Here is a 27649-nt window from a genome sequence, read left to right as displayed (position 1 = left end):
GATAGATTAATTAGCCTGAGTGGATAATTATTGAATTTTTTAGTACAAACAAATCTAATTTTAAACTTTAAAACATCACCTTTTAAATTATTTCTTTAACCTTACGTTAAACTCAAAATTAATACTTTCTTCAAACAATAAATTTAAGACAGCACTCAAATTCTACATAATTTAACAAAAGAAAAAATAATAATAATAAATAAATAAATAATTAAAAAAAATAAAAAAATTCACAAAACCTTTTTCTTTATTCAAAACAGGATTAAAGATAAACTCTATTGTATGTAATAGATATTTAAGATAAACTTCTCTTAAAAACTATTCATTTCTTGATTTATTTACTTTTCATGCAATAATTTGAAAATATGTAACAAACATGACTAAGAATTAAGAATACATTTAATTATTGGGGAAAAATGTCTAAATGTGATTTTCAGCAGTTATTGTATTCTTGTTTTATTTAGCTTGTTACTCATGATAAATAAAAAAAGTGAAACTCTATTACTGCAAACCCTTTTTTAAACTATGTTTCATATAAAAGAGGAAGTCTTTTAATCTTTGGTTAAAATACTATAAAACCCCTCTTATTGCTAGAAGATCTTGAAATTTATCATTAACTTTTGAAAAATAACATAGTTCAAATTTTTGTAATAGCTATTTGATAGTTCGTTAAAATTTCCTTTCCTTTGAAAATTTTTTAAAACACTTTTTAATAATTCAAGTTGTTCAAAAAATGTATGTAATTAAGCAATGAAGAGTTAAAAGCAATCTTTCACCTTTTTCTTGCTATGAACCAAAAAGCTATAAATAAATACAAAAATGAATGAGAAAGGCAAGAAGTGAATTTTTGAATTGTGGATCCGTCTGTTAGCATTTATATTTACAAATGTTTGTGAATCATAAGCCAGATTAGCTCTTTATTTTTTGCAAATTTATTTTTTTTCGACACATGGCTGAGTAATAGGCAAACCAAAAAAAAGAGATCTCATTCTTTTCAAAAAATTTTTAAAGCAAAAAAGACATTTTAGTCACAGAGCAGTCAAAAGGGTAGCACAAGAAGAAATTTTTTTTAAATTCATTTTTTTGTTTTGTTTATGTGAACCTCCTATTGGATTAAATATGACCGCTTAAACATATCTTACTTAAATAATCATAAAATATTTTTTATAAGTAAATAAAAACTGTTAGTGAGAACGCTATCTTCCAGTATGGAGAAAAATAGTTCAATCAAAATGAAGAGTAGAATATGAAACAGTTGTATTATTAAATTTTGAATGAATATAATTTGCTACAATATTATTCATTTCGAGCAAACAGATTGTACAACTTACCTGTTTGAAACTGTTTTGTGGCTCCATGTAAACCAGCAATACAAGGTATTCCATATTCTCTACTTACAACAGCACCTATTTGAAAAAAATAAAACATTACTTGATTGTTTCATTTCATTGATTGTTGTTTAAGTTAATAACCAGAATACCACAACAATACATCGAGCCATAAAATTTCATCTGGTTAAATAAAATTAAATCCATATAAGACAGATTTTTTAAAAAAAGAAACTAAATGCTATTTGATTTATGTATTTTGATTTATTCAAAAATGAATGTATTTACAGATTACTTGTGATAGAAAATGTGCTGATTTGAAAGACTAGTTGAAAGATTGATTGAAAGAAGGTTTTTGAATTTGATCAGAGAGATTATTTTAAAATGAGAAGTAACAGTAAATGAGTACTGGATACTACTTAAAGATTGTGGAACATGTTGAGATATAGAGTTTAACCTAAAAGAAAACCACAGTACAAATTCAGGTCTTCTCCATAGCATTTAATTTAGAGCTTGACTCTATTTTACACATAACGATGTTTAAATTGAGACAAAGGTATATACATAAATCACTTTCATATAAACAAAATAATTTTTATATACAGAAAGAAAGTATCATTTTATGTGAATGCAATTTTTTTTTTAGAAAATAATAAAAGTTTTTCTTTTTACAAATTCTAAGAATTTTAATTGTGTTTGAAGAATTTTATAGTCTTTATTGAATATTGAAACTAAAATTACCTTACAGATATCAATTCCTGAACAAATATTAAATTTAGTATCCTAGAACATACTTACAAATATAAAATAGAAGATACATTGATACAGCAAATTATTTTGTCCAACACTAATTCATAACAAAGTTTTACTAAAAACAATGCAATGCAATGCAATTTACATACAATGTAAACTTACCAAAAAGGATAGGGTATATTTTGTACTATGCACACTTAAGAAAAACTAACGTTAATAGAGGTTTAAAAAAAAGCACAGAAATGGACATACTATAGTTTCAGTTCATGAGGCTTTGTTGGGTACCCAACAAGGTATCCCTTGAAAGTATGTTTGGAGGAATTCAAGAAAAAAAATAGTATGTGGCTTAGAAGAACAAATTTAGAGCCTTATCACTCATATAACGAAACTCACATTATCAACTTCATTAAACAACAAAGAATAAAAAGGGCAGGGCACGTTATCAGAATGAACAAAGACTGTACCACAAAAAGAGTTTTCAATGCCAGGCCAGTTGGCACAGGAAAAAGAGGCAAACCAAATTTGAGACTGATATATGGCCTAGAAAAAGACCTTTTGGTCTTAAGAACTAAAAACTGGAAAACACTAGCAGGAAAAAGGTTAGCCTGGAAAAAACCTCTTGAGAAGGCCAAGGTCCACCCTGGGCTGGCGAGCCATGGATGATGATGATGACGGTAGTTTCAGTTCTATAAATAAGAATCTTCCTCAGTATCTGAACACCAAATGATGCAATAGAAAAGTCTTCTCTACTGTATCTTTTGACATTTAGACACTGAGGAAGGTTCTTGTTTATAAAATCAAAATACTATGTCCGTTTTTGCACTTTCATTTATGCTTTTCTCATGTTTTTTTTTTTTTGCTTTAGTCATTACATTTAAGTTTTTTTTAATAGCACTAACAAATAGCTATAAATTCGATATAACACAAATAAATTTAAATTAATACTATTCAAAAAAGTGAAATTTGACTTTTTGCATAAAATCAAGTAAATATAAAATTTTCCTTATAAATCAGTTTTTAAATTGCAAAAAGATGTGTTTACCATGCGAAATAAGTCCACCTAATTCTGTAACCACACCAGCAAGGTGAGGAAAATATGGACTCCATCCAATATCTGTGCTATAAGTGATCAATATTTCTCCTGGCTGAAGTAAAAAATAAAAGAAAAAACAAACATTTGAACTTGACAGAGAAACAATAAACATAAAAATGAAATATACAATAGGTTTAAAATATCAGGGTTTTTAGCATCTAGAACTTCAAAATTTGAAGTTTCTTTTCTTCATAGGCTGAAACAAAAATTTTCCTAGCAACCGAATTTAGGCAAAATAAATATATAGAAGATGTTCCAGTTGCATAGAACATGAAAAAATGTCAAACTGAGAATGTCAAAAAATAAAAATCTTGATAACTGGGCATGAAATTTCCCTTTTACATTACTTGGTGTATCAAATTAAAATTGCCATTGTACTAATTCTAGGAAAATTTTTATTAATGTATCGATACATGGGCCATGGTACTGATTTCAATAATATTGTACCGATGAGGGAAAGAATAATATCCGCATTTGAGTACCCTAATTAAGTGAATAGCAATATACCCACATATATAATTTAAGTTTAAAAAACGTGCTTCTCAAAAGAGATTTCAATTGTTGAACAGCTAATCATTGGCTGTGTGGATTATTAAGTCTACTGATGACTGGACTAGGTAGACAATACTACAATTAAGTTTTATTTTAAAAAACACAAAATACACTTTGTGATAAAATACTTAATGCAGAGTAGTCTTGTAGTACTGACTGGTTTTAATTCATTATGATTTAGTAAATTTACGTTTTGTGCAGATCAAATATCTTTCATGCTTTTATAGGGTAGGCAGCTAAGTCTGAGCTATTTTCTCTGCTAGTTCCTTTCTTGTTTGTAGCCCTTTTCTTGTTTTTATACAAAAGTTAGTTTAATCACTTTCCATCACTCATCTGGATGGCTAAAATGAGTCCTTTTAGGATCAAAATTTCTTATTTTTAAACTTGGAGTACCAAATATGAGCAGTTTTTTCTGCTATGGCACCTTCTCTATACACAGGACAAATGCCAAGAGCAGCTTTTGTGTCCATAGAACCTTGAAAAGCAAAAAGGAGGTGCCGAAAATGCTAATTTTTTCCCTTTAACTTAGCGTTCCATTTTAAGGTTCTGTAAACTAACTTGAGTGTAAAAACAGAATATCCACTTACGAATGATCTAAATCATTATGCCAAAACCGCCTAATAACGTATGTTAAAATTTCAATTAAAAAGGTGGGAACTCAGTTACCAAACTAATAGTAACCCTTTATAAAGGTAAAGTTAAATTGAGAATGTATGCTTTTAAATTTTTCTTGTAGTACTATCAAATAAATAAGTATGAAAATTTATTAATTTAAACACAAATTTAGCCTTTTTAGACCCAAATTTTAAATAATGAAACATTAATATAAATATTTATAGAAAATTACTTTAATATCAGAAGCTTCTTCCAAAGTTAGAGCTTTTCGAACAAAACCCTTAGCAATTCCTTGACTCACTGGTATACCTAGATTCATGTAAAAAATAAACAAAAAAAAAAGGCTATTTAATTATTTTTGAACACTCTCATTTAAAAATGCAATTCAAATTTAATGTTAAATAAAATTTACCTTGCATTGAAAAATTGACACTGTTAACAACAATTTCCATATCTGATTTATCTATCTGCAAAATATAAAAACATTAAAGATGAAGAACCAAAAAACATATGACTAATTTAAATGAAAACTACTAAGATAGTTAAATTATTCAAGTAAAAACCAAAAATTCAAAACATTTATAATTCTCGTGCTTAGAAAATGCTAAAAAAATATTTTTTGAAAGTTTTTTATGCCAAACACAGGATGTCTGAGAAAGTTTTAGATATAATTTTCCAGAGTTGTAAGCTAAAGCTAAGCTTCGTAAGCTAAATTACCAGAATCACTTTCTTATAATAATTTTCTTAAATTTACTAGTTATAAAAGAAAATTAAATTGTATAATATCAACTACGTAAATTTATACTACAATATATTTTTTCATATTTTTGTTAGAAAATATTTAAAAAGTAAATTGAAGATTAACATTTAAAAAACATAATTAGATGTAATATATTTATCATAAAATAAAATGAAAAAATTATAAAACTAAAAGTAAAGAGAAGTTCTAGACAATTTTATTTTTACAAGTATTTAAATAGCGTTTATCTATTAATAATTTCTTCATTTTTATCATGTACAGTGAGCAAAAAAAGTAAACAACCTGAATAAATTTTGATCTAATGATTGATTAGATTTTGATTCCTTATTTTTCACATACTGACTTAATCTTAATAATCTAAGGAACTAACCTTAAATATGCAAATTTTTAGTGCAGAGCATATTTTAAGTAGCAAAATAAGACACGAAAATGAACTGAAAAAATAAATTTTTTTCCTTCAAAATTTAGATTCCTGACCTTCATAACATGGAGGGCAGCTGCAATCTTGAAAAATGATATCAAGAGAGCAGTCGAAAATTTGGATTCCCTAAATGTTTTTTTAAAAATTGTTTGCCCCTTTCACTTTGTCTCAAGGACTTTTTAAGCGAATTGAAAAATTTTTGTAGTCTATATCATTTACAGACATTGAAATATAGATTATTTATATATTATTGAAAAAAGTGTCACAGTGCCATTGAAAACCAAGGGGAAAAAGGACAATCTAAATTCTTTACCAAAAATAGTTTTTAGATTAGCAGGAAAAGAAGTAATTTTTTACTTTTTCTAAAGGTCTAAAAGAGTCCAAATTTTTCTTTTATAATCTGATGTTATTTCAATAAAAATTGTCATATTTTCCTTCATTAAAAAGTTGTGGTAAAATTTTTGTAACTTACAGGTGCTGGGAAACCCTTCATTATTTCAGGAAATCTGTACTCATTAAGGATGGGGTACCTTTTTCGCCTCTGAATAGCTCTAAAAAAGTAAACATTTTAAAATTAAAAAAATTGCAATGATTATACTAAGTACATAAATAAGTAGAAAAACTGATATTACTCATTAATATTGATATATATATATTTATTATTATAAGAAAATTCTGATTATCCAAATACGATAGGTGACCTGGCAATAGCGAGCTGGCCCAGGCACTATTAATCAAGATTTTATTCACATTTTTAGAAAACTAGGAAGTTTTGAAATAGGCCTAAAAAGATCAGCTTCTGTTATAGATAAAAATGATATTAAACAGGAACAATCTTTTGACATACTTGGATATTACACTGGGTGATCGTGTTTTTAATAATTGGTCAATATCATCCAGCGTCATAAAGAAGAGGAGATCTTCATCGGGTATCCTTCCTTCATCAGCCATCATTTGCGCTAATCTCCTCCATCCTATTCGCCAATTATCTTGGCATTTAACCATCAGAGACTGCAACAAGATTATAAAAGTTAAAAAACTAGAAAAGTATAGTTAAGTTTTATTAGAAATTAATTGCCTCTCACTAATAAAAATGATTATTTTAAAGAACAATTTTTAGAAGTTGGTTTAGAAGTGGGGAATTTTTGTTATGATTAAGTAAAAAAAGTCAAGACCTCTAAATAGAATTTTATAATAAAAATAAAGGCTTTCCTTGCAAAAAAAAGTTGTTGCTAAAGTCCTAATTGTTGTCCTACCATTTGAAACCCATTAATAAAAATGTCAGGAAAGATTTACTAGTGAATGTAAAGATATCATATTTGGGGTTCATTAATAAAAATATACACATAAAAAATAAAGATCTCTGTTTAAATCTATTAATAAAAATAACTAAGATATTTTTTTTGAATCGAAACAATTTTTTTTAAAAATCATTGTTTGTTTTATTCAATATTTTTTGTGAATGTAAACACATATAAGTCCACTTTCTGAAAATTACCAATGAGGCTTTACCACTGCATTACTAACTATTTTAAAATTAGCATGTTGCTATGTCAATATTTTTGCAAAAAGAGATAAATTTTCTTTCTGCACATTACCTATGATGTTTTACCGATGCATTAGCAACGATTTTAAAATTACACATTGCTACATCATCATCCATTAAAATCATAAAAAACATCTTCTATATAAGTGAAATGTTTGTAAATTTATAGACATTCCGGAATTTTTAAGCCAAGTTAAATTTTAATCACCAGGCTTTTTAAATTATTTTATGACTGAAATAACAGCTTAGAAATGTACATACATCAAAGAAGGTTTATACTACAGTTTAACCTTCATAAAAATAACTAAACATTAATCATGAATCATAAAAATAACTAACCATTAGGTAATTTTTATTTACCCTATTTTCTAGAATATAAAAGGATTTCTTTTAGAGGGAAAAGGCAGAAATTTAGAATTAGTGTTACCTTTTAATAAACAAAGTAAGTAAAACACAAATTAATCAGGGTATGAAAATTGAATACATTAAATGCCCTAAAACCCAAAAAGGGAACACAAACTGCTGTAATGTTATTTTTTGGTTATGGTATCATTCAATTTTGCCGATTAAAACTTTATTAAAAATATTTATTTCAAATTTTTGGAGAAAAATACACGAAAAAATTAATCCGAAAATGAATTACTTGGTAAAATACATACCTTTGAAGCTTCTCTATACTGTACACCTTTTCTAGCATAAGGTACTATAAATTTCAAAAATAACCTATTGAATAATTAAAAATATTCAATTAATTACTGAAAATATAATTTTCTAAATCAACCAGTAAAAGATGAAAATGCATACCTTGCAATACGTCCAAGTGGAACATTCAACTCTGCAAAGACTTTATCAAGATCATCAGATGTTTTATCTTTGACTATTTTAGTTGCGCTTCCGGCCAGAGTCTGCAAACACAATAAGCAAAATAAAATTTTTAAAAATAAAAATTAAGATTTTTTTTAATACTATCTAATATGATCTGGTAATCTTACATACCTTACTTGTACAAATACACGGAAAAAAAATTCCGTTAATATGTAATTTTTAAACTTACATGACTTATATGTTACTAGTGACTAATATTGAGCTACACTAGAAGAATCATAACATTTCTTATACCAGTAGAGGCAATTATTTCTCTTGGTCTAGAAATAGTTCGTAGCAGTTTTCAGCTGCACTTTTAGATCATTTGGAAGAAAATGTTTTTAACTTTTTCACATGGGCTCGAAAAAAAGACATCGAGGTTTTAAGAGAGGCTCTTTTTGCCACTGGGGAAGTAAAGAACGAAAGGGTACCGATGTTCATAAAAAAGTAGGCGACAAGCGTTAAATAATTTTAACTTCCCGCTGTCTTTCGTAACTTTGTTTACTAACTCTTAAACCATGTAGTTAGGGATAATAGGAAGGCCACCAGAGGAGATTTCCTGCGCTTTTGTACAACTCGAAAAGTGCGTAAGAGAGAAATTATTAGAGAGAATAAAAGGCATAGACAAGGAAATAGTGATAGAGTTATAAACAATTTCTAGTAAGAAGTGTTAGTAAGAAGAAAGCAAAAATTCACCAGGACACCTCTGCACAAGAGCTAGATGCAGCTATACTGTGCCACATTCAAAATATAAATAAGTAAAATAAAAAAAGTTATGGCAGCAGTTAAGAGAAAAAACTTTTAACACAGTAAGAGAAGAATAAACAATATTATAAACCATTTTTAATGCATATAATTTGGAACAAAACAAGAAAGCAAAAGAATAAAAACTTCCTAGGGTACCTTCCAATCTTTACTGACCTTACCTAAGAAAGGTAAAAACAGTAAGGGACTCAAAAATGACTGAAAAATTCTATATATTTGACTTTCACATGAAATAATAATATCCTATGATGAATTAAATTTAAAAGTTATGGAATTTTTTTTCAAAATATCATGTACAATTTGCTCCAATCATAGCTAGATTATATAAATGGATTTGTAATGTACTTTGCTATTCCTAAGTTATAATGGCAAACAAATGTTTCAGATCTAAGAAAACTTAGTGCTGTTACCTGTAATAATTTAACCAGCAATTCGGGAGTTTCTCTCCATGGATGAGAATACATATCAAACTAAAATAAACAAAGTGACAAAAATAATCTTAATAAAGGAAATGTAAAAAATAAATTTTATAGACAATTAAAAATTCAGTTTTTACAATTTAAAAGCAACTATTAAGTTATTTTTAAAAATTATTAGCTACTTTTTCAATCTCTGATAACAATTTGAATGCTTAAAAACTGTTTTAAACAACTCTGAATTATTACTAAGAAGATTGATTTAATAACAAAACCTATGGTGAAAATGCATCACAATCAAGAATAAAATAAGACAAAATGTTCGTCTATAGTTAAAATTCAATTTGGAAAAGGTGTAATCCCCCCCCCCCGAAAAACTGCATAATGGGTTCAACTGTACCAAGTTTTTCAAAAACGTCATAATTTGTAAAAAATAAAATTCTGAATTTCCCTTTAAGGTTTTTTATACGAAAAAAGTGAGATAAGAAAATCTTAAATACTTCTGTAAAGATTGTAAATATGAATTAAATAGGTTAAGATTTGTCTCAAATACATTTCACTATAGTTAAAATTCAATTTGGAAAAGGTGCAATCCCCCCCCCCCCCGAAAAACTGCATAATGGGATCAACTGTATCAAGTTTTTCAAAAACGTCAGAATTTGTAAAAAATAAAATTCTGAATTTCCCTTTAAGGTTTTTTATACGAAAAAAGTGAGATAAGAAAATCTTAAATACTTCTGTAAATATTGTAAATATGAATTAAATAGGTTAAGATTTGTCTCAAATACATTTCACTCTGACTTGAAAATTCTATTTTGTGAGAAATGCTTTTAAAAGTTTTCTGGGATCACATAGTTGCTCAATTTAAAATTAAAGCACTTAAATATTTTTTCTGTACATAAATCTCAAGGTATATCCGCTATTGTGGGACTTTTTTAATAAAATATTAAAAAAAAAAAACTCTTTCACAACTCTTTTCACTTCTCTTATTCTCTCTTTTCACAATTCTGAGTGGTCTTACCAGGGTGTCCTTTATGGTCTTATCAGCCATAAATTTTCCTGACTTGTTAATTCCATCAAGAACACAAAATTTTCAAAGTCAAATTATTGACGTGTTTCATGAAAATTATATTAAAACAAACAAGATAAGTACTTATATTTCATATATTATAATATTTAGGTATATTATAATGCAGTTGTCTTCTAACGAAAGTTACTATTAACAAATCTTAAATATATATTTTCTATTTTACTTTATAAGCTTATTACCTTTTTTACTATAAAACATTTATATTTTTTCACTAAAAAGGTAAAACAGCATAGAATTTAAGAGGATATATGAAAATCGCAATGTTTGCATACTTTGTTCAAGCTTAATTTGGCAGCACTGTAGGAGGTGACAGACCATTGTCATGGAAACTGTCATATTTGGAAAATCTAAAAATAAGCATTTGTCACGTGGCGAATCAATGAAATAAAAGGTGGTGACTGAAATTAAATAAACAGCCAGTCACTTTTTTCCATTTTTTTATCCTTTCTTTCTTTGTTTAATGATAAAATTTTATCAATGCAGAGAGATTCCAGAAAACAGAAATTTCATTAAAATGTCCAATATTTCCATTCAAAATGTTGATCCTTCAGAATCTATCAATTTGTGATTGAAAGAATGACGTGGAAAGAGAGTTCTTTAATAATTCAAGTTCGCTGTACTTAGGGTATTTAAAAAGGGAACCGCTACCATTCTTTATCTTTTGCAATGCTGTCAAGTTCAGGTAGGACAAAGCATAGCTGATTATTCATATCTAATAAAGACTTAACTAAAAGTAACATTTTTAACATGAACTAAAAAGGTTTTTTTTAAGCTAGTATGCATATGTATGAAATTTTATAAATAAAAAAATTATAAAATAAGATTCATTATGCATTTTCTAGGACACAATTCTTTATTTAAATTAATAAAAGCTTTAAGTAAAAAAAAAATAATTGATATTGTTAACTTGTAATAGTAATTGTAGTAAAATATTCCAGTGACATGCATACCTGATGACTTTTATGATTTTCAAAATAGTTTTTTTCTAGAGGTAGGATGATGCGAATGAAATTGAGAATATATGTTGGTGCTTCTTAAAAATTTACCCAATTAAAAACACTATCGGAGAGCTAGCAAGCCTATTATATATATGTTAAATTATTCTAATTTAATGATAGTCAAAATCCTTTTAAGCCGTATTTATTTAATGAAGAATAAAATGTGATTCGATAAATTCTGCCAATACATTAAATATAAAATTGTCCAGGAAAACCGGAAGAGTTGGCAAGTATGATTATGGTACAGACAATGCTTGTTTCTACCTAATATTTTCCACAAGTACATTTTCTGTTATGATTTAAATTTTCAAACAGAATTTTTTTTTTTTACCTTTCCTCTAGGATTTAAAATATATCTGATTTTTCCAGGTATCTTACAGCCTTTCCAAGTAAATAGACACCCTGTTTTACCTTTTAAATTATATATCATAAAAGACACGAATTATACAATAACCAAAAAAAAATATATAATTAAAATTATCATACAATAAATTTAAAAACTGAGATAAAAAACAAAGCAACAAGTATCATAAAAACTGAGAACAAAGAAAGCATTTCACAAACATTCAAATTAGTTTTTATGTAATAATATTGGTAATTGTATAATAAGAGGCCCAGTGGCTGAGTGGTAGCACTCCCGCACCACAGGTCCAGGGTTCGATCCTCCGGCCGGGCAAGGTTGACTCAGCCCATCATCCCTTCAGTGGGTTGATAAATGAGTACCAAGCATGCTTGGGAACTAAACAGTGGGGGTTTCGCGTTCAACTAACCACCTAACCACAAATTCTGCTCCTGCACCCCAGAGCCCAACATCAAGAAAACTGAGATGGGCATAGTAAGCCTTGGCCCTCAATGGGCTGTCGCCCCACTGAGTTTAGTTTTAATTGTATAATAAAATAGGCAAGTACACACTTATATAAATTTTGAATTTCATTTCTGATACATAAAAACAGCTAGAGTAAATATGAATTATATTAGTGATGAGCAACCTCTTGTAAACACCTGTGTCCATGTCTTTCTATGAATTTTCTAAACTTAACCCCAGCAGATGACTGAGATGTTTGCAACCAGTTTAAGGCTTCCTGAAAAGGAAAATGAGTCTCAAACAATATAATTATTCAATAATTTTGATTTGTAATGCAAATTTGAATTAAACAATTCACCAAAATTTTTAATGTCAAACAAAACAAATAATTAAATTATTCTAGGTGATTTAAACCAACAGATTCAATTTAATTATGTATGGGTTCATACTTTATTTCAAAAAAGAAAAAAAAAATATCAGAGTATTCAGAATGTAGTAATATGCACAGTAACAGAATACATTAGTTAGGAAAAACAAGATTAGTATAATTAGACAAAATACAGGAATAAAATTTTAAAATCATGAAAAATTTAAAGCTAATATATATTATGATAAATATAAAATAACAACTCCATCATAATATCTGGCAGGATTATGGAATACCATTATATGTCCACATAATGATACAACAGCAAATCTAACTCTCGAGTTTAAACAATTCCCAATGTTTTAAAGAATTTCAAATAAAAGACTTTATTATTAACTATATTTTTTATCTTTAGTTCAAATTATAAATCAAAAACTTCATTCCAATAATTGCGTTCAAAATTATTCAAATATTTATTAAAGCAAGAAAACCATCACTATGCTATAATAATTTTTTTCTTTGCTTAAAATTGTTGCATTAACATACATAATGTTCATGATTAATATATATACATATATATATATATATAACCATGGCTGAAAAACCACGAGTTTTTTTTTAATCAATCGATTACAATAAACAGGTTTGAACTTTTGATTTGAATCACAGCCCATATTATAATTGTGAAAATTCAATTTTTATTTCAGATTAACAAGAATAAAGGGATGATGTAATTATTCAGTTTAGACAGGAATTTTTTATTTAAAATGAATTCGATATTTTTAAAACTGTTTAATTATTTTCTCTGTTAACTGCAGAATTTAATTTAATTCTGCTTTATGCTTGGAGTAAAGAGAAAATTTAAACTTAAGTTAGGTCAGAATTCAGAACAAAAAACACTTGAACAATAAAGTTAAAATTTACGATAGGAGCACGTAACCTATGCCCCTTGCAAAACCCAATGTGCAAAACAATTTTAAACAAAATATTAATCTAAAATTACAACATAAATAGCATGAGACATTTCATAACTGACCTTTAAGCTATTTCAATAAACATAGAAAAAAAAAACTGTATCAAAATTATAATTATAAATTACAAAATGTAGATGTATTTATTCAAGCTCTCAAAAGATTTAAATCTTAAAGGGGAAGATTAATTTAAAGGAGAAATGATACTTATAAATGATACTAATAATGACCAAGCGCTAAGGAAGGTTATTAATAATTGACATAAAACTGAATTCATTGCACATCTAAAAGTTTATATTTCTGTTATTTGCTTTGTTTTTATTTCTGTTATATTTTTTTAAAGCTTTGCACCCAAATTAAAAAAAAACCTAATTTACAGATAAACAAATGAATAAAACTGATATAAAATCATAGCATAGAAAGAGATGCATATTTATTTTTTACAGCAATAAATATATGCTATAATAAAATATTGAATATCCAAGCGATAGATGAATGAAAAAGGTAACATCAGATATTACCTCCGAGCTCATTTTCTTAAAATCTTCAGGCTTCATTTCTTGAGCAATTTGGAATGCTATATCCTGTGAAATGCAGAAGAAATAATTTGACGTTTGCAGTTTAAAATACACAATTAAATTAGTTTGATGTAAATGATATTTTAAGTAAGTATCTGAAAACTTCTCCAGATAAGGATCTGTTGCTTCTTTTTTTTTTCTTCTTCTTTAAAAATATATTTATCTACAACATTCATCCCAATTTTGGGGGAAAATTAGCATGTATTTAAGCTGAATAATTCATTTTTGTATCATATATGAAAAGATGGAACATATGTTAAATAAATATTTCCGCATAGCTTACAAAATCAATAAGACACAAAAGATCACAAGACAATTAGAATCATATACAATAAAAAATTTATTTAATTTTATTGTATATTTTTAAAGTTATAGCAAAAAAAGGCAATTTTTTTTTAAATAAAAAATGTCTACACTTTCCTAAATATTTAAACTAGACTTCCAAACTTTTTTGAAATCATTGCATATAATAACCAAACAAATTGTTTACAAGTTACAAATTGATTTAATTATTTAGAATTCATTTTTTGCATGGAATTATCTTTGGATAAGCGAATTTCAGAATTCTGTGCGAAATTTTTTTCGGTTTACTTGAAAATTTTTCAAGATATGGTAAAACTAACTACACTACACTCTCGATTATCCGTGTGCGGATTATCCGGTTTGCGGATTAACCGTGCTCATTCCGGAGTCACACAAAAAATATAAAGAGAAAAATTTTCAAGATTTAAAAAATTTGATTCATGAAGTTATAACACTACCAGATTTTTGGAAGCAATATTCGTTATTGGATTGCAGTATATGGAATATCAGCAACATGGTCAAAGGTAAAATCGTCTACGTTATCTATCTTGGAGAAAGATCATACTGCTTGATGAACAATCCTCTTCAGATGTTCAAGAAAAATATGATAACAGTATTCTCGAACAAGCAAAAGAAATCTAAGGTTTCGAAATTCTTGATGAAGAAAATTTAGAAGATTTATTTCAAAATGATGCATGTTAGCCTGGCTTCCAGTATTTGACTGATGAAGACATCGTTATGTTGTTAAATCAAATAGTGATGATAGTAACTAATGCAGAAGATGTAGTAAATGAATGAAATAAAATTTCTCATTCTACTGCTCTGTGGAAGCTTTATGGGAGGATTTGATTATGGTGACATTACTGCGGCTCGTAAAATATGTGTATCGATATATGGTGAAGACGCATTACACATTTTTTAAAAAGGAAAATTCCTAGTTTGATGTTATGCATGCAAATGTCAGTAATTTTTATATTTTTTGTACTGATATCTAATTTTTCTTTAACAAAAGGAGTTTTCGGATTATCCGTGTTTTTCGATTGTCCGTGCGACCTGTCCCGGTGATTACCCCGGATAATCGGGAGTGCACTGTATAACTAAGATAAACTTCGGATAAGATAATGAAGATAAACTTCACATTAAGGAGTTTAAACTTTGGATCACTCTTCTGAAGCAAACTATTGACACTATATTTTCAACATTGCGGCTACACTTGATATTTTGAAGGTAAGGAAATTAAATCTGTAAAAAAAGGCATGTTTATTCAGAGAAAGTACGTTTTAATATCTGATTTTATGACTTAATATCATCTGCAGCAATTCATTAGGATATTTGAGGTCACACGTTTAAACAATTAAGATTGAATCCTAATGCATGAAGATCCAATCGCTAGATCAAAAGTTATTCAGAATGCTCTATTTCTTTTTTTGGTGAAGTGCCCCCACCAAAATAGAAAATGTGCATAGAAAAAGTTAATAGATAATTGTTGCAGAACTGAAAAGTAAGTACCATCATTAGACTAGACTAAGGCACAAAGTTGTGACAAAAATGTGATATAATTAAAAAATATATAATTCTTGATTTACTTAAGTTGAAATTATTAATTAAGTAGAATTCATACTTGAGTAGCTGATGGTACATCTGCACTTTCCACATCTTCATTTGTTTTGAGTAGTTTAGCAAAATCCTTGTAAACAATGTCATCAAAATCTGAATAAATGAAAATAAAAGTCATGACAGAAAAATACCACTAATTTATGCAGTGATAAGCTTTTCTTTTTTTAAGACAATTTTAAAATTAAACAAATACATAAATTCAGCCAAAATTTACCTCCATGAGCAGCTCCTAAGTTAGAGAATATGATCATATTCAGTATCGAGGATGTTTGAGTACAAGTCATATGACATTCAGAAGACTGAAAGAAAAGAAAAAATCACAGAAAAATTAATTATTAAGTAAAAGAAGAAGAATATTAAAAACTTCTAGAAAAGATTACTTAATCAGGAATATTTGAAAAAAGCAGACTAAGAGTCCAAGTGGCAGTTAAAATTCTTAAGGTGCAGTGTAACCAGGCACTTTTACTTGATTTATGGTTGAATTAAATTATTCATAAAAAGTAAAGCCCATTATTTAAGTTTTATTAAAGAACTTAAATTATGTGCATTGTTTTTCAGAAAAAAAACCGTTTTTACATAATCTCTTAAATATGTGTTGAATTTTGCTATCAAAACTTAATCCTTACTTGCAAGTTTATTCGAATATAAAGAGAGAACAGATTTGCTTAAAAACTGCAATTCATTCTTAAAAATTTGTTTAAAATACAAAGAGTTTATACACCGAATAAAATTTTTTAAGTGCCATGTAACCTGATAATTAAATTATACACAAAGTAGTAAAGCATAATAATTTAAGAGTTTTTTTTTCTCTATGATGCATTTTATATTTACATTTTTTAAAAGATGTGTGTTAAAACTTGCTTTGAAACTCATCCCTTTTCATATATTAATACTAGTAACAAGAGATCAGCAATACTTAAAAACTTTATTTTAAATTTGTTTTAAAAGTTCTTACTAGAGAGAAATCTGTGCAGGTGTGTAGAATACCATCAAACAACTCTTTCGATGTGGTATATTTCTCAACAGGAAATCTGTATTTCGAATATGTTTCTTTGGCTCTTTTTAAAACGCTACTAGTAGACAGTACAGACTGAAATGAAGATTGTACATTTAGGTAATAGACTAAAATATTTTATCTATTTTTGCAAAATATTAGCAAAATGTTTTAAAATTTTTTCTTCTTCTTATAACGTATGATAAAGATAACCCCAAAATTTATATCACTGATTAAAAGAAGGTATATTGTGAGAGAAACTTAATGTTAAACTAATAAAAATTACATAGAACTTTCAAACTTAAATATTGAAAATTACATTTAAAATTTTAAGAACACAATGATAAATAAAAAAACAATATTCAATGAGAAAAATATTTAAATTTGCTCTGTCTTCACAAAGATCGCAAAATTTATGGGTTGTAAAAGTGGAGTGCTGCATATAAAAAATTTTTTTTCTATGGATCCATTTAAAATAATTATCTGTTTTCCAACAGAAAAAATTAAGGAAGACCAAGTAAAATGTTGTTTTATATTTCAAGAGTGGAGAAAACTCAAGTGAAACTTTATCAACGTGTTTCACTCTTAATGTCACTTTATTCTTAGAGGGAGGAAAAAATAAAAATGAAACTTTCTCTCAAAGTGGATATTAGCAGTATACTGCCTTGCAAAACAATAAACATCAACGTAAGCGACAAAAGATTCAAAATTGAGATTCATATATTTAGCATGTAACATAAATTACATGTTGCAAAAAACATTTTTTCTTAAAAAATAAATTTCGCTTTGTCAATTTTCTGAAATTTAATTTTAGCATAAGCAATAGGAAGAAAAAAGTAGAGAAGCTCTTTTCTCAGAATCTATTGCGAAGCACTTACGTTGTTTTTTCAATTGCACGGCAGTATAGTGATGCAAAGTTCAACAAACCATTACAAGATGCGCAGTTTACCTTTTTAAACTGTTTGATTCTATTTATAAGTTATACTATTTTACGTTATATATACATTACTATACATGTTTGATACTAGTTACATTTTTTATGCTTATTATAAGAACTTGGGCAATATGTTTGTCTCATTAGCTATACATTTCTTTTCTCTAAATTAAAAAAAAAAAACATTTTAAATGTAATGTTTTCAATGTTAAAAAGAGTTATTCAAATAGGAACAATACTTATTGGATAAATATATAAATTTATTATGTCCTTAAACTGAGCAGATAATCTTCGAATATAATATCCTTGAACTAGGTTATCATGTTCATCGCACTAAAATTACAGTTGGTTTGAATGAAATTTGATTTAATGTCACATAATTATTATTTTGTGTTAAATATTTTTAATTTGATATAAATAAATTTTCAATAGTCATACTTTGAAAAACCTGTTAATATATATGAAAAATTGCTTTTTAGCAAATAAAGTATCAATATCTAAACTGTTACAACCACTGTAGGCTTGTAACAAGTATTCATGACATTGTGACAGCATTGTCCTCATTAGCTAACACCTTCTAGGTTATCTAAAAATGATACAATATGAAGAAAGGCCAGTTTTTTATGTGAATGAAAAACATCTGCGATCTAATATAATTTAATATTTCTAAAGTTACTCTGCATTGTTTAGACTTATAAAAATATGAAAAAATAAGAAAATTTTTCATTGCTTTTTATAATTTTTCTCTACATAGTCTCACCAAATTAGTGATTTTTAAGAAAGTTTAACAATTTAACAGTGTCTATGCTTCAGAAAAGACAAATAAAATTACACTTTTTTAAAAATTGTCAATTTGATGAAATTTTAACGCCATAAGCAGAGTTGTAGTGGTAACATTTTAAATAATATTAATAATAAAAAAATAGACCACTAATTATTTTAATATTTTACAAAGCTGTGGCTTACAAATGATACTGGCTAAAGATAGATTTAACTTGGAACATGTTGCAAACTCAAAAACATATGAAAGAAGTATATTATAAAAAAAAAAGGTGCTATTTCCTTAAAAAAAAATTGCTTTACATGAAGTTAAGACAAGTCTTTGAGCAAAGAATTTAGTTTCAAACTAAAGTCATATTTAGAGTTTAAGACACTATAACTATTTTATTTTCTCAGTGAAAGTGCTTTGAAGAATATTTTTTAACGGGAAAAAATCACACTCTTCAAATATACACATATATTCAAGTTACAATAGTATTTTCAAGTTCAAAACAGAATTTTAAAAATTGAGTTGCAATTTTTAAAAAAAATTCATACTTTAACAATCAAACTTAAGGATTTAGGTTCAGGTATTAAGCCATATCTTGCTCGAGAAACATCATACATTTCTTCATTATCCGGAACTCTCCCAAAAAAGGATATAATTGCTGATTTTTTCAATGTAGAAAACTCTTCATTTGCACCCAAAGGAAACACCTAAATTTATTAAAAATTAAGTAATTGCTTGAAATAAAGAATAACATACAAATGTATGGTTGACATTTATCAGAAAGCAAATGCATCATTTTTACTAGCATTGATAAAAATGCAATGCATAAAATACATAAATATATGGCTGATATTTATCAGAAAGCAAATGCATCATTTAGTAACATTGATAAATGTGCAATGCATAAAATACATCTCCAAAATGCAGAAACATTTTCATGAAAGGAACTGATACAAAAAGTTACCAGGAATTGTTTTGAACTTTTAAGTACAAATCAATTTTTTGGAAATTAAGAAAAAAATCAAGTTTTATTCTTACTTATTATTTTGCAAGTTCTTAAAGTAATTTTAACTATATATTTTTAAAATAAATATTTTAGTACCAATTAAGAACATGACGAAATATTAAGAAATATTTATTCATATTCACACAAGCAAATTTTTTGTGAAAACCATTATTTTCCGAATTTTTTCTATAACCAATCTTAATCTTTTTATGCTCTTCTTGATAGAGAATATTTAATTTATAAAATGCTAGGAATCTATAAAATATTTGTTATTTTGCTGAGTGTTCACTGTTCTTTAATTCCCTCTTAGAAATAGAAGTATAGAGTAAACATGTCTCCTTCCATTGAAATAACATCGATTATTCTTTTAGTGGTCCATGAGCATTTGAAAATATGGTGAGAGTGATAAATTATAATTCTTAACGTCTAGTTTAAATATTAGTCAACATATATAATGGCTAGATGAAATGAAAAATTGCCGTACTGAAGCAAAATAAATTTTTATTAACGCTTGGCCACAAGTCGCTTTGGCTCAGGGGATAGAGCGTTTGCTTTCCAGTGTGAAGAAGGGGTTCGAATCATAGAAATGGCCGGTCGATACAAATTCCCCACCAGTCTCGCACCGACCACAGTATCCTCAGTGGTAGACAGATCATTGATTAGAGTCCTTTCTCCATGTAACGTAAATGCGGGTCAGTTCCATTAAAAAGTCCTTGATGTTAGTAAAATTTCCTCCCAATACTTGATCCAGGAGTTCTCTTGTTTTCTGGATTCAAAATTGCTAGGCTATGGTGTTGAACATTAGTTGCCATAAATCCAAAATTGTGTCACTTGTTCAACGAAGGTTATAAAATAAAAATAATAAACGCTTGGTCACAAGAGGCATTCTCATTACATGCATTGGCAGATTTTAAAACATTTTCACCACTCTAAATCAAAAAATAAGTTGCGTTTGAACCTTGTTTCTTTACTAAACTAATAATAAAAGTAGTTGCCAAGAATTGCTACAAAGTATCTTTTGTATCACACTTCTCACTACAGCACCTCTTTGAGAAACTAGTGAACTGCACTTCAAACAATGAAAAAAAGTAGCGGCTACAGTAGTTTTGCCATGTGTCGCACACTAATTTTACAGTTTGTTTCAATTGTAATGATTTAAATAAGAAACCTAGAAATGTACATACAAGCTGGGCGCTGCAAACTAATATTTTTGGGAGGGGAGAAATTCTCATTTTGCTGAATGAAATTCTTAATTTGACCGAATCTTATATGAAAGTAAATTTCATTTGCTTCAAATTTTTTTTAATTAGTTTGTTGCTAGTATTTTCACAATATATTATTTTATGCCACAAAATATATTACTGACTTAATTTATATTTAATTAATTATACCAATAAAAGAGCGAGATGGCTCAGTGGTTAAGACCTTGAACTGCAATTGGGAAAAAACTGGGGCTCGACCTTCTGCCTCAGTCACGACTTGAAGCCCATGGTCTGTGCACAATGCTGACCTCACTGCCACAATCAGGCCATTGGTCACAAAATTGAGCCTCCAAGGCTCCCCTGGCTTACAATATCGACTAATGTGGGAAACGCTTCACTTTTATTGAAAGCCAATAAAAAAATAATGCACCTTTTGATAAATAAACATAAAAAAGAAAATTTATTTGCAGCTAAAGTGAAGAAAATAATTTTAATAATCTATGAATTGAATAATAATTAATTAGGTAACAGAACAAGGAATAGAAATAAAATATCCTGAAAATGGTCCATTATTTGCACCAGCTGTAAACAAACGAATGAAAATTCAAATCAAAAAGAGTTAAATTGACTCATTATTCTACAAGTTTTACAATTTAATTTGAATTTTTGCTGAAAGCGGAGCGGTTGATATCCCTGCATGATTACAGAACATCCAGTAATGTTTTCACATTGAATAACATTTAATAAAAATACTTTACAATGAATAGCATGTAACAAAATTATTGAACAAATGATTACACATTAACATTGGAAATTGAATAGGATTACTAACTCACATCGGCAACATTAAAAATAAAATGATTAAGCATCATAAGCCAACCCTTTGAAAAGTACTGCGTCTTTCCTTTAAGTTGAAAAAGGGAAACTTTTTTATCACTCTGAAAAAGAAGTGCATAAATTTAATATATAATTTTATAAGTTAAAAATATAGATAAACATAAGATTAGAATTAAATGAAATGAATTAATTCAGAGGTTAATTTAATTTGAAACACATTTATATTATCATTATTTTTATGACGCTTATACTTATTTAATAAAACTTAATTAATAATTGAAGACAGAATGCCACTGATCTTCTTAAAATATACATCCACAGTAAATTTATTAATCTCACACTATATATATATATATATATATATATACATATAAAACATGTTCAAATTAAACCACACCATTAAAACTATGTTTAAATGAGCAATAAATAAGAAATTGTGAAAAATTAAATGTAAGAATAGTTTATGACATGAGGCATAAAAGATAGATTTTTTAAAGTTAATTTGTTTTCTTAAATTAGTTTAACAATTAATACATTGTTTACACAAAATTCTATTATAAGAAAATTTTTTTCTTAAAATATATTTTAAACATATAGCAGCAAATTGAATGAAATATAATTTAATACTCCGAGTTTATCAATAATGATTTATTAAAAATATAATAAAAAAACCTAAAAGGCAATAAAAATTACATTAGTTACATAATCTGTAAATTTTGAGTAAATTAAGTGAAAATTGAAGAAGTTACTAAACCGTTTATTATGCAAAATGCTGTTTTGTTGAATATTTACAAACAATTATTTAATCAAATTTTTTACTTTTCTGCGTCTCAACTTTAAGATTCAAGAAAATATTTACCAAATTATAGATTTATAAAAAAAAAATACAATCAAGTTATGTAAAAATAATTAATATATTTTTCTTTTAATTTCACAGTTCAACATTAAAAATTAAAAAAAATTTTTTTTTTTGAAAATATTAATAGATAATAAATGAGCTAACGCAAAAACTATTAAACAATTTTATAAAATATTGATAGTTAAGTAAACTAGTACAAAGAGAATGCGTAAAATACCAATATGATAAAATTTATGCTCACATTTAAGACAATTCTAAAACCTTTTACAGTCACATCCAAGCCTAAAGTAGAAAAGGCTTTTGGCACTACCTCTCTAAAATGAAATATAATTAATGTACAATTTATCAAATGTTATATTAAATTATGAAAACGCATCTAAATACAGTGAAAATCAGGAACAATCCACTCACAAAACCTTGCTATTTTATTATTTAAATATTATTAATTAATCATAATAAATAATACTTAATCCATAATCTTTTAATCCCAATACTTAAAAATTACAGTCAGTTATTGAAATTGATAAAAAGGGTTAAGGGTTCTTTTAAATATCAATAATTTAATTTATTTTATAGTTTGCTATGGCAGTCAATGAAATTTAATTACACTAAAACACAGTTTAAATGTTTATATTTTTCATTAAAAGATAAATAGGAAATGCACAAATCTAAACAAAAATGAGAAGGAAAATAAAATTTCTTCTTCAGTGACACAACAGCCCTGGGTGAGCCCAGACTTTCTCAAGAATTTTCCTCCAGACCTCTAAACTTTTTGGTCATGGTCTTCCAATCAGTAGGTCTTAAAATGGTGGGATTCCTTTCTAGGCAGGGTCGACCCTTAACTCTTGTTCCAGAGTTTCGGCAGAGAATATTTTCAATGTTGGACACTCTTTGTTTATTCTAATAACATGATCAGCCTACTAAATACTTTGGATTTTTATGTATTTGATGACGTTGGGTTTTTTGAAGGCACAATAAAGTTCTAAATTTGAGTGTTTGTGCCATAAGCTTGTATTTCTCCAAAAAATAGTTCCGATGAGTATGTGACTATAGGTCTGATTAAACATTTAAAAATTAATAGCTTAGTCTTTCTATAATTAAGTTTGAAATTAGATAGTTCTTTAATCTGTAAAAGCATCTGTTGGCAGCATTGTTTAGTATCTGAATTTTACATGTAATGTTGTTGTCAATGTTAACCTCAAAGTCCAAATATGTAAAGATATCAACTTTTGTAAATTTATGCTTACCAATTTGCAGATAGGTAGAAGAGTCTGTTACCTTACTGCACTGCATGTATTTAGCTTTTTTCTGGTTGCTGTTATACATATTTTACTTGCATCCTTTTCCAGGACTGAAAAAGGGCTTTTCCACAGCTTGCTTTAATGTCAATGTCTTCGATAAATGCAAAAAATTACACAGATTTATGAAATATATTTCCTCTGGTGTTGATTTTTTGAGTCACAAATGATCTTTTCTAATGCTATGTTGAAAAGTAAGCATGCCAAAGCATTACTCCTTCATTAAAAATCGTTCTGAATTTTAACTCGTTGCATGGTCTTATCTAGTGTAAGGGCAGTGAGTCTTACAAGCTTGTCAGGTTCATGGAAAGCTTCAATGAATAGTTTTATATTTATACTGTCATAAGCAGCTTTAAAATTAACAAAGAAAGAAATGTTGAGTTCCAATCCCAAATTATCTGGTTTTTTTCTCCAGAATCTGTAAGATGTTAAATATTTTGTCATTGTAGATCTACCCCTTCTGAATCTGCACTGATAATCTCAAAAAATGTTTTCCACATATGATTTAAGTTGATTAAACAGTATGTTTGAAAAAAAAAATATTAGTACATAGCAGACAAATTTCTTTGTTGTTAGCACATTCGAGTATGTCTCCTTTTTTGTAAATGAATCAGATTGTGCTAAGTCGCCATTCTTCTGAGAGTGTCACATGTTAACTCCAGAAGAGTCTGTTCCTCCAAAAGTGTTTAAATTGTAAATACTACTAAAAACATATTTTGCATTTTTTTTAAAAAATTTATATATATAAATCTTTGTATTTTTTAATTTATATTATTTAGAAAAGATCGTTTTTAAATGATTTTGTCACAGAAAAGTGCTATTTAAATTATTATAAGTTTTGAAAACTTTCATAATTTGCAATTCACTAAGAAAAAAAAATAGAATCTAGGCTTAATGCTACATTCAAAAAAGCTAGAAAAAATTATTTTCAAAATTTTGTATTTTTCATTAAATAAATAAAATTACTTTTACAGAAAAGCTTAAAGATATCATCATAGCTGTCAAAGTTTTGACTTCCATTGATATGAATTTAATTACTTAACTATTAATGAAAATAAATCATACCCAACATTAGAAACGGAATAGAAGTCATTTTCAACTCTCATTGCACAATCAAATTCGTGATCAATTTCATGAAAAGTTTCCTTCGAGCTGCTGGTAACAGGTCTTGACTGATACATTTAAAAAAAAATCAATTAAATAAATAAAATAAAAATACAGGATTACAAATATAATATGAAGTTCAATCAAGAAACATTCATACATTAAAAACATGTAAAAAAAGAAAAAAAGCATGTAAATTAAGTTTAATTAAAAACCTAATTACAATTTTAAAATATGAGGAAAATATATCTGATTTAGGTAGCGAAATGAGAATTTCATTGGATATCAGAAGTCTTGGATCAGACTATGTAAATTAGGTTAAATTAAAAATCTAACTTCAATCTTAAAATAAGAGGAAAGTCTCTTCCTCCAACAAAACTTAACTGATTTGTTTAAATATAAATTGTGTTGAATGTGAGGAGAAATCAACTTTAAATCTTAAAATGTGAAGAAAATGTCTCACTCTGAGAAAAGTATAACTGATTTGATTTAAATATCAAAACTGATATTTAATTGGGCATAGGAAGTCACAAAACAAAAGTTTACTAACTGCATTGCTTTTAAAGATATAAACTAAATAAAACAAAAATGGCGTAATAAATTGTTTTTCTTTCAATAAAAAATATTTTTTAACTTTATTTTGGAGAGTAATAATTTCTTTAATTTTTATAATTAATTTTAATAAAAAAATATACATGCTGTGAGCTTATTTAGACTGCAGCAAGTTGATTTAGATCTGTACAATTTAAAAAGTTATTTTTGGATGGTAGAGCAAACAGCTGGCTGCTTTGAAAGAAATTATTGATTCAGAAATTATTAAAAGTATAAAAATATAATTATTGAAAATAATTAAAAAATTAGTAAAATATGAAATTTAATTTAACAGGCTATACTATTGATTCAATTAAAGCTAATTTCTAGAAAATGTAGAATCAATCAGTGATAACATGAAGAATGTAAAGTGATTAAGTTAACCCAAAGTACGGGGGACAAAACTGCTGATTTTAAATTTTATAGTAATAAAATGGAGTGTTGGGATGTGAGCTGATTATTAAATTAGTGCAATGCTTGAAATGAAAAATAGACCATCTTAAAAACTTTTAATCTATTGATCATGATTGGATCCAATTTGCGAGCTTATTTTGGAAGAATTACAGAGGGAAAAATGGAAAAAGGTATCATTTTAAAAATTTTGATCTACTAGTCCGATTGTTTCGAGATAAGACTCATAGGTCGAGGGACTAACAATCCATTAAATTTGCTTGAAAAGTGCAAATATATATATATAAAAGATTTAGATGATTTGATTGAACAAAATTTGGCCAGAAGAACTGTGCGATAGCCAGATCAAACACTAAACAAGTGTAGAGATCATTTTAATAATATATTTTAATGTTCAGCATACTAGATTCACAACATATATAGATCACAATGATGTGATTGAGAGTTCATTATTTGTGGAAATAAATTTACCTTATGTATAATAAAACCTTTAATTACAAAACAGTTAAAAATTAACAAAAAATACTCACCTGAAAAATATGCAATTTTTCATGATAGAAGCCCCATTCTATATCACGATGGGAACGATAGTATTTTTCAATCTGCAAAAAAACATTATAGATTTAAGAATTTTATTTTTAAAAATTTATACAAATTTAAAAAAATAAAACTTAATTAAATAAAATAGCATTCCAACACCACAAGTCATTTAATTAAATGAATATGTTTTGGCAATATAAAGAGTACCTTCTGAAAATACAATGTGATGTTTTAAATCATACAAGCAGATTAGCGTAAAATTAAAAAACCATCTGCAGGCATTGATTAACTCTTGTAATTAGTTTCAACCCTTTCCTCACCACCTCATTTGGAAGAAATTTGTTTGAAAATCATGGATTTTTTTTAAAAAAATGTTTAATTTTATTGATTTATACCATAGGGATGAGTTCGTTAAAAAACCAAACGAGCTGAAAATAGAAACCCCAAAATGTTATGTGCAGTACACTTTTTAAATAAATGAATCATACGTCTCTTTCGAAGGAAAAAATAGGCTTAACCAAACAAATGTACTTAAATTGCTCATGTATTGATTAAAAAATCCAAATTTTCAACAAAAAATTTATTACCCTAATGACTATTTATAAAAATTAAGATTTATCTTAGTTACATTTTATTGATCAATTTTTTTTAACCTAATCAGCAAATATATAAAATTTTAGATTTTAAAAATGTATGATTCTGAACAAGGAGTAAGAAAGGAATGAACTAACTAAATAAATAATATTTAAACTTCATTAAATTACATTTCTCTTTAGCCATATTTGAATGATTTTTTTCAAATGTTGTATTTCACCATATAAAATTAAAATCTATAAAATGATATAAAACTTTACTGGTCATACAATTCTAAATTTTTTTTTAATACCATTATTTAAATAAAATAAAAAGTAATAAGTAGGTGCCTAAAAAACAATTTTTTGCATAGAATTACTTTTGAATAATGCGGGTTTTATGTAATCATAACCAAATCTGGTTTTTATGTAATCATAACCAAATCTGGTTTTTATGTAATCATAAACAAAACAATTTTCAATTTGATTAAAAAAGTTCTTGAGAAATGGCGAAATACACAAAAAGTAAAATTCCAGATTGCGGCTACCCCCTATATTTAGGGGGTCATTAAAAAAGGGTATGAGAAAGTATGTTTTTATATCTGATTTCGTAACTTAAAACAATCTCTCACGCAAAATAATTAGCATATTTGAGGGCACCCCTTTAAACCAGTAAGATTGAGTTTAAGT

The 27649-nt window shown here is 27.0% G+C and overlaps 1 protein-coding gene across 1 annotated transcript in view; it reads right to left on the bottom strand.

The window, feature by feature from the left end:
• The window catches only part of LOC107451606 (uncharacterized), a 69399-nt gene that overhangs the window by 2428 nt on the left and 39322 nt on the right, over positions 1 to 27649 (bottom strand). The window contains exons 21-39 of the mRNA XM_087150045.1: positions 26378 to 26449; positions 24807 to 24913; positions 22685 to 22757; positions 21584 to 21685; positions 19088 to 19246; positions 16798 to 16932; positions 16057 to 16141; positions 15847 to 15935; positions 13866 to 13928; positions 12191 to 12283; positions 9108 to 9167; positions 7873 to 7973; positions 7728 to 7791; positions 6370 to 6533; positions 5995 to 6073; positions 4754 to 4808; positions 4574 to 4650; positions 3124 to 3226; positions 1332 to 1406 (exon numbers count right to left, since the gene is read on the bottom strand). Of these exons, the coding sequence (XP_087006171.1) occupies positions 1332 to 1406; positions 3124 to 3226; positions 4574 to 4650; positions 4754 to 4808; positions 5995 to 6073; positions 6370 to 6533; positions 7728 to 7791; positions 7873 to 7973; positions 9108 to 9167; positions 12191 to 12283; positions 13866 to 13928; positions 15847 to 15935; positions 16057 to 16141; positions 16798 to 16932; positions 19088 to 19246; positions 21584 to 21685; positions 22685 to 22757; positions 24807 to 24913; positions 26378 to 26449 (1756 nt within the window). The remainder of the gene's footprint in view (positions 1 to 1331; positions 1407 to 3123; positions 3227 to 4573; positions 4651 to 4753; positions 4809 to 5994; positions 6074 to 6369; positions 6534 to 7727; positions 7792 to 7872; positions 7974 to 9107; positions 9168 to 12190; positions 12284 to 13865; positions 13929 to 15846; positions 15936 to 16056; positions 16142 to 16797; positions 16933 to 19087; positions 19247 to 21583; positions 21686 to 22684; positions 22758 to 24806; positions 24914 to 26377; positions 26450 to 27649) is intronic.

The sequence above is a fragment of the Parasteatoda tepidariorum genome, chromosome 8 (assembly GCF_982258835.1).
Source record: "Parasteatoda tepidariorum strain Cologne lab strain chromosome 8, Ptep-v5.0, whole genome shotgun sequence".
Lineage (NCBI taxonomy): Eukaryota > Metazoa > Arthropoda > Arachnida > Araneae > Theridiidae > Parasteatoda > Parasteatoda tepidariorum.
This window is presented reverse-complemented; position numbering and strand designations above follow the sequence as displayed.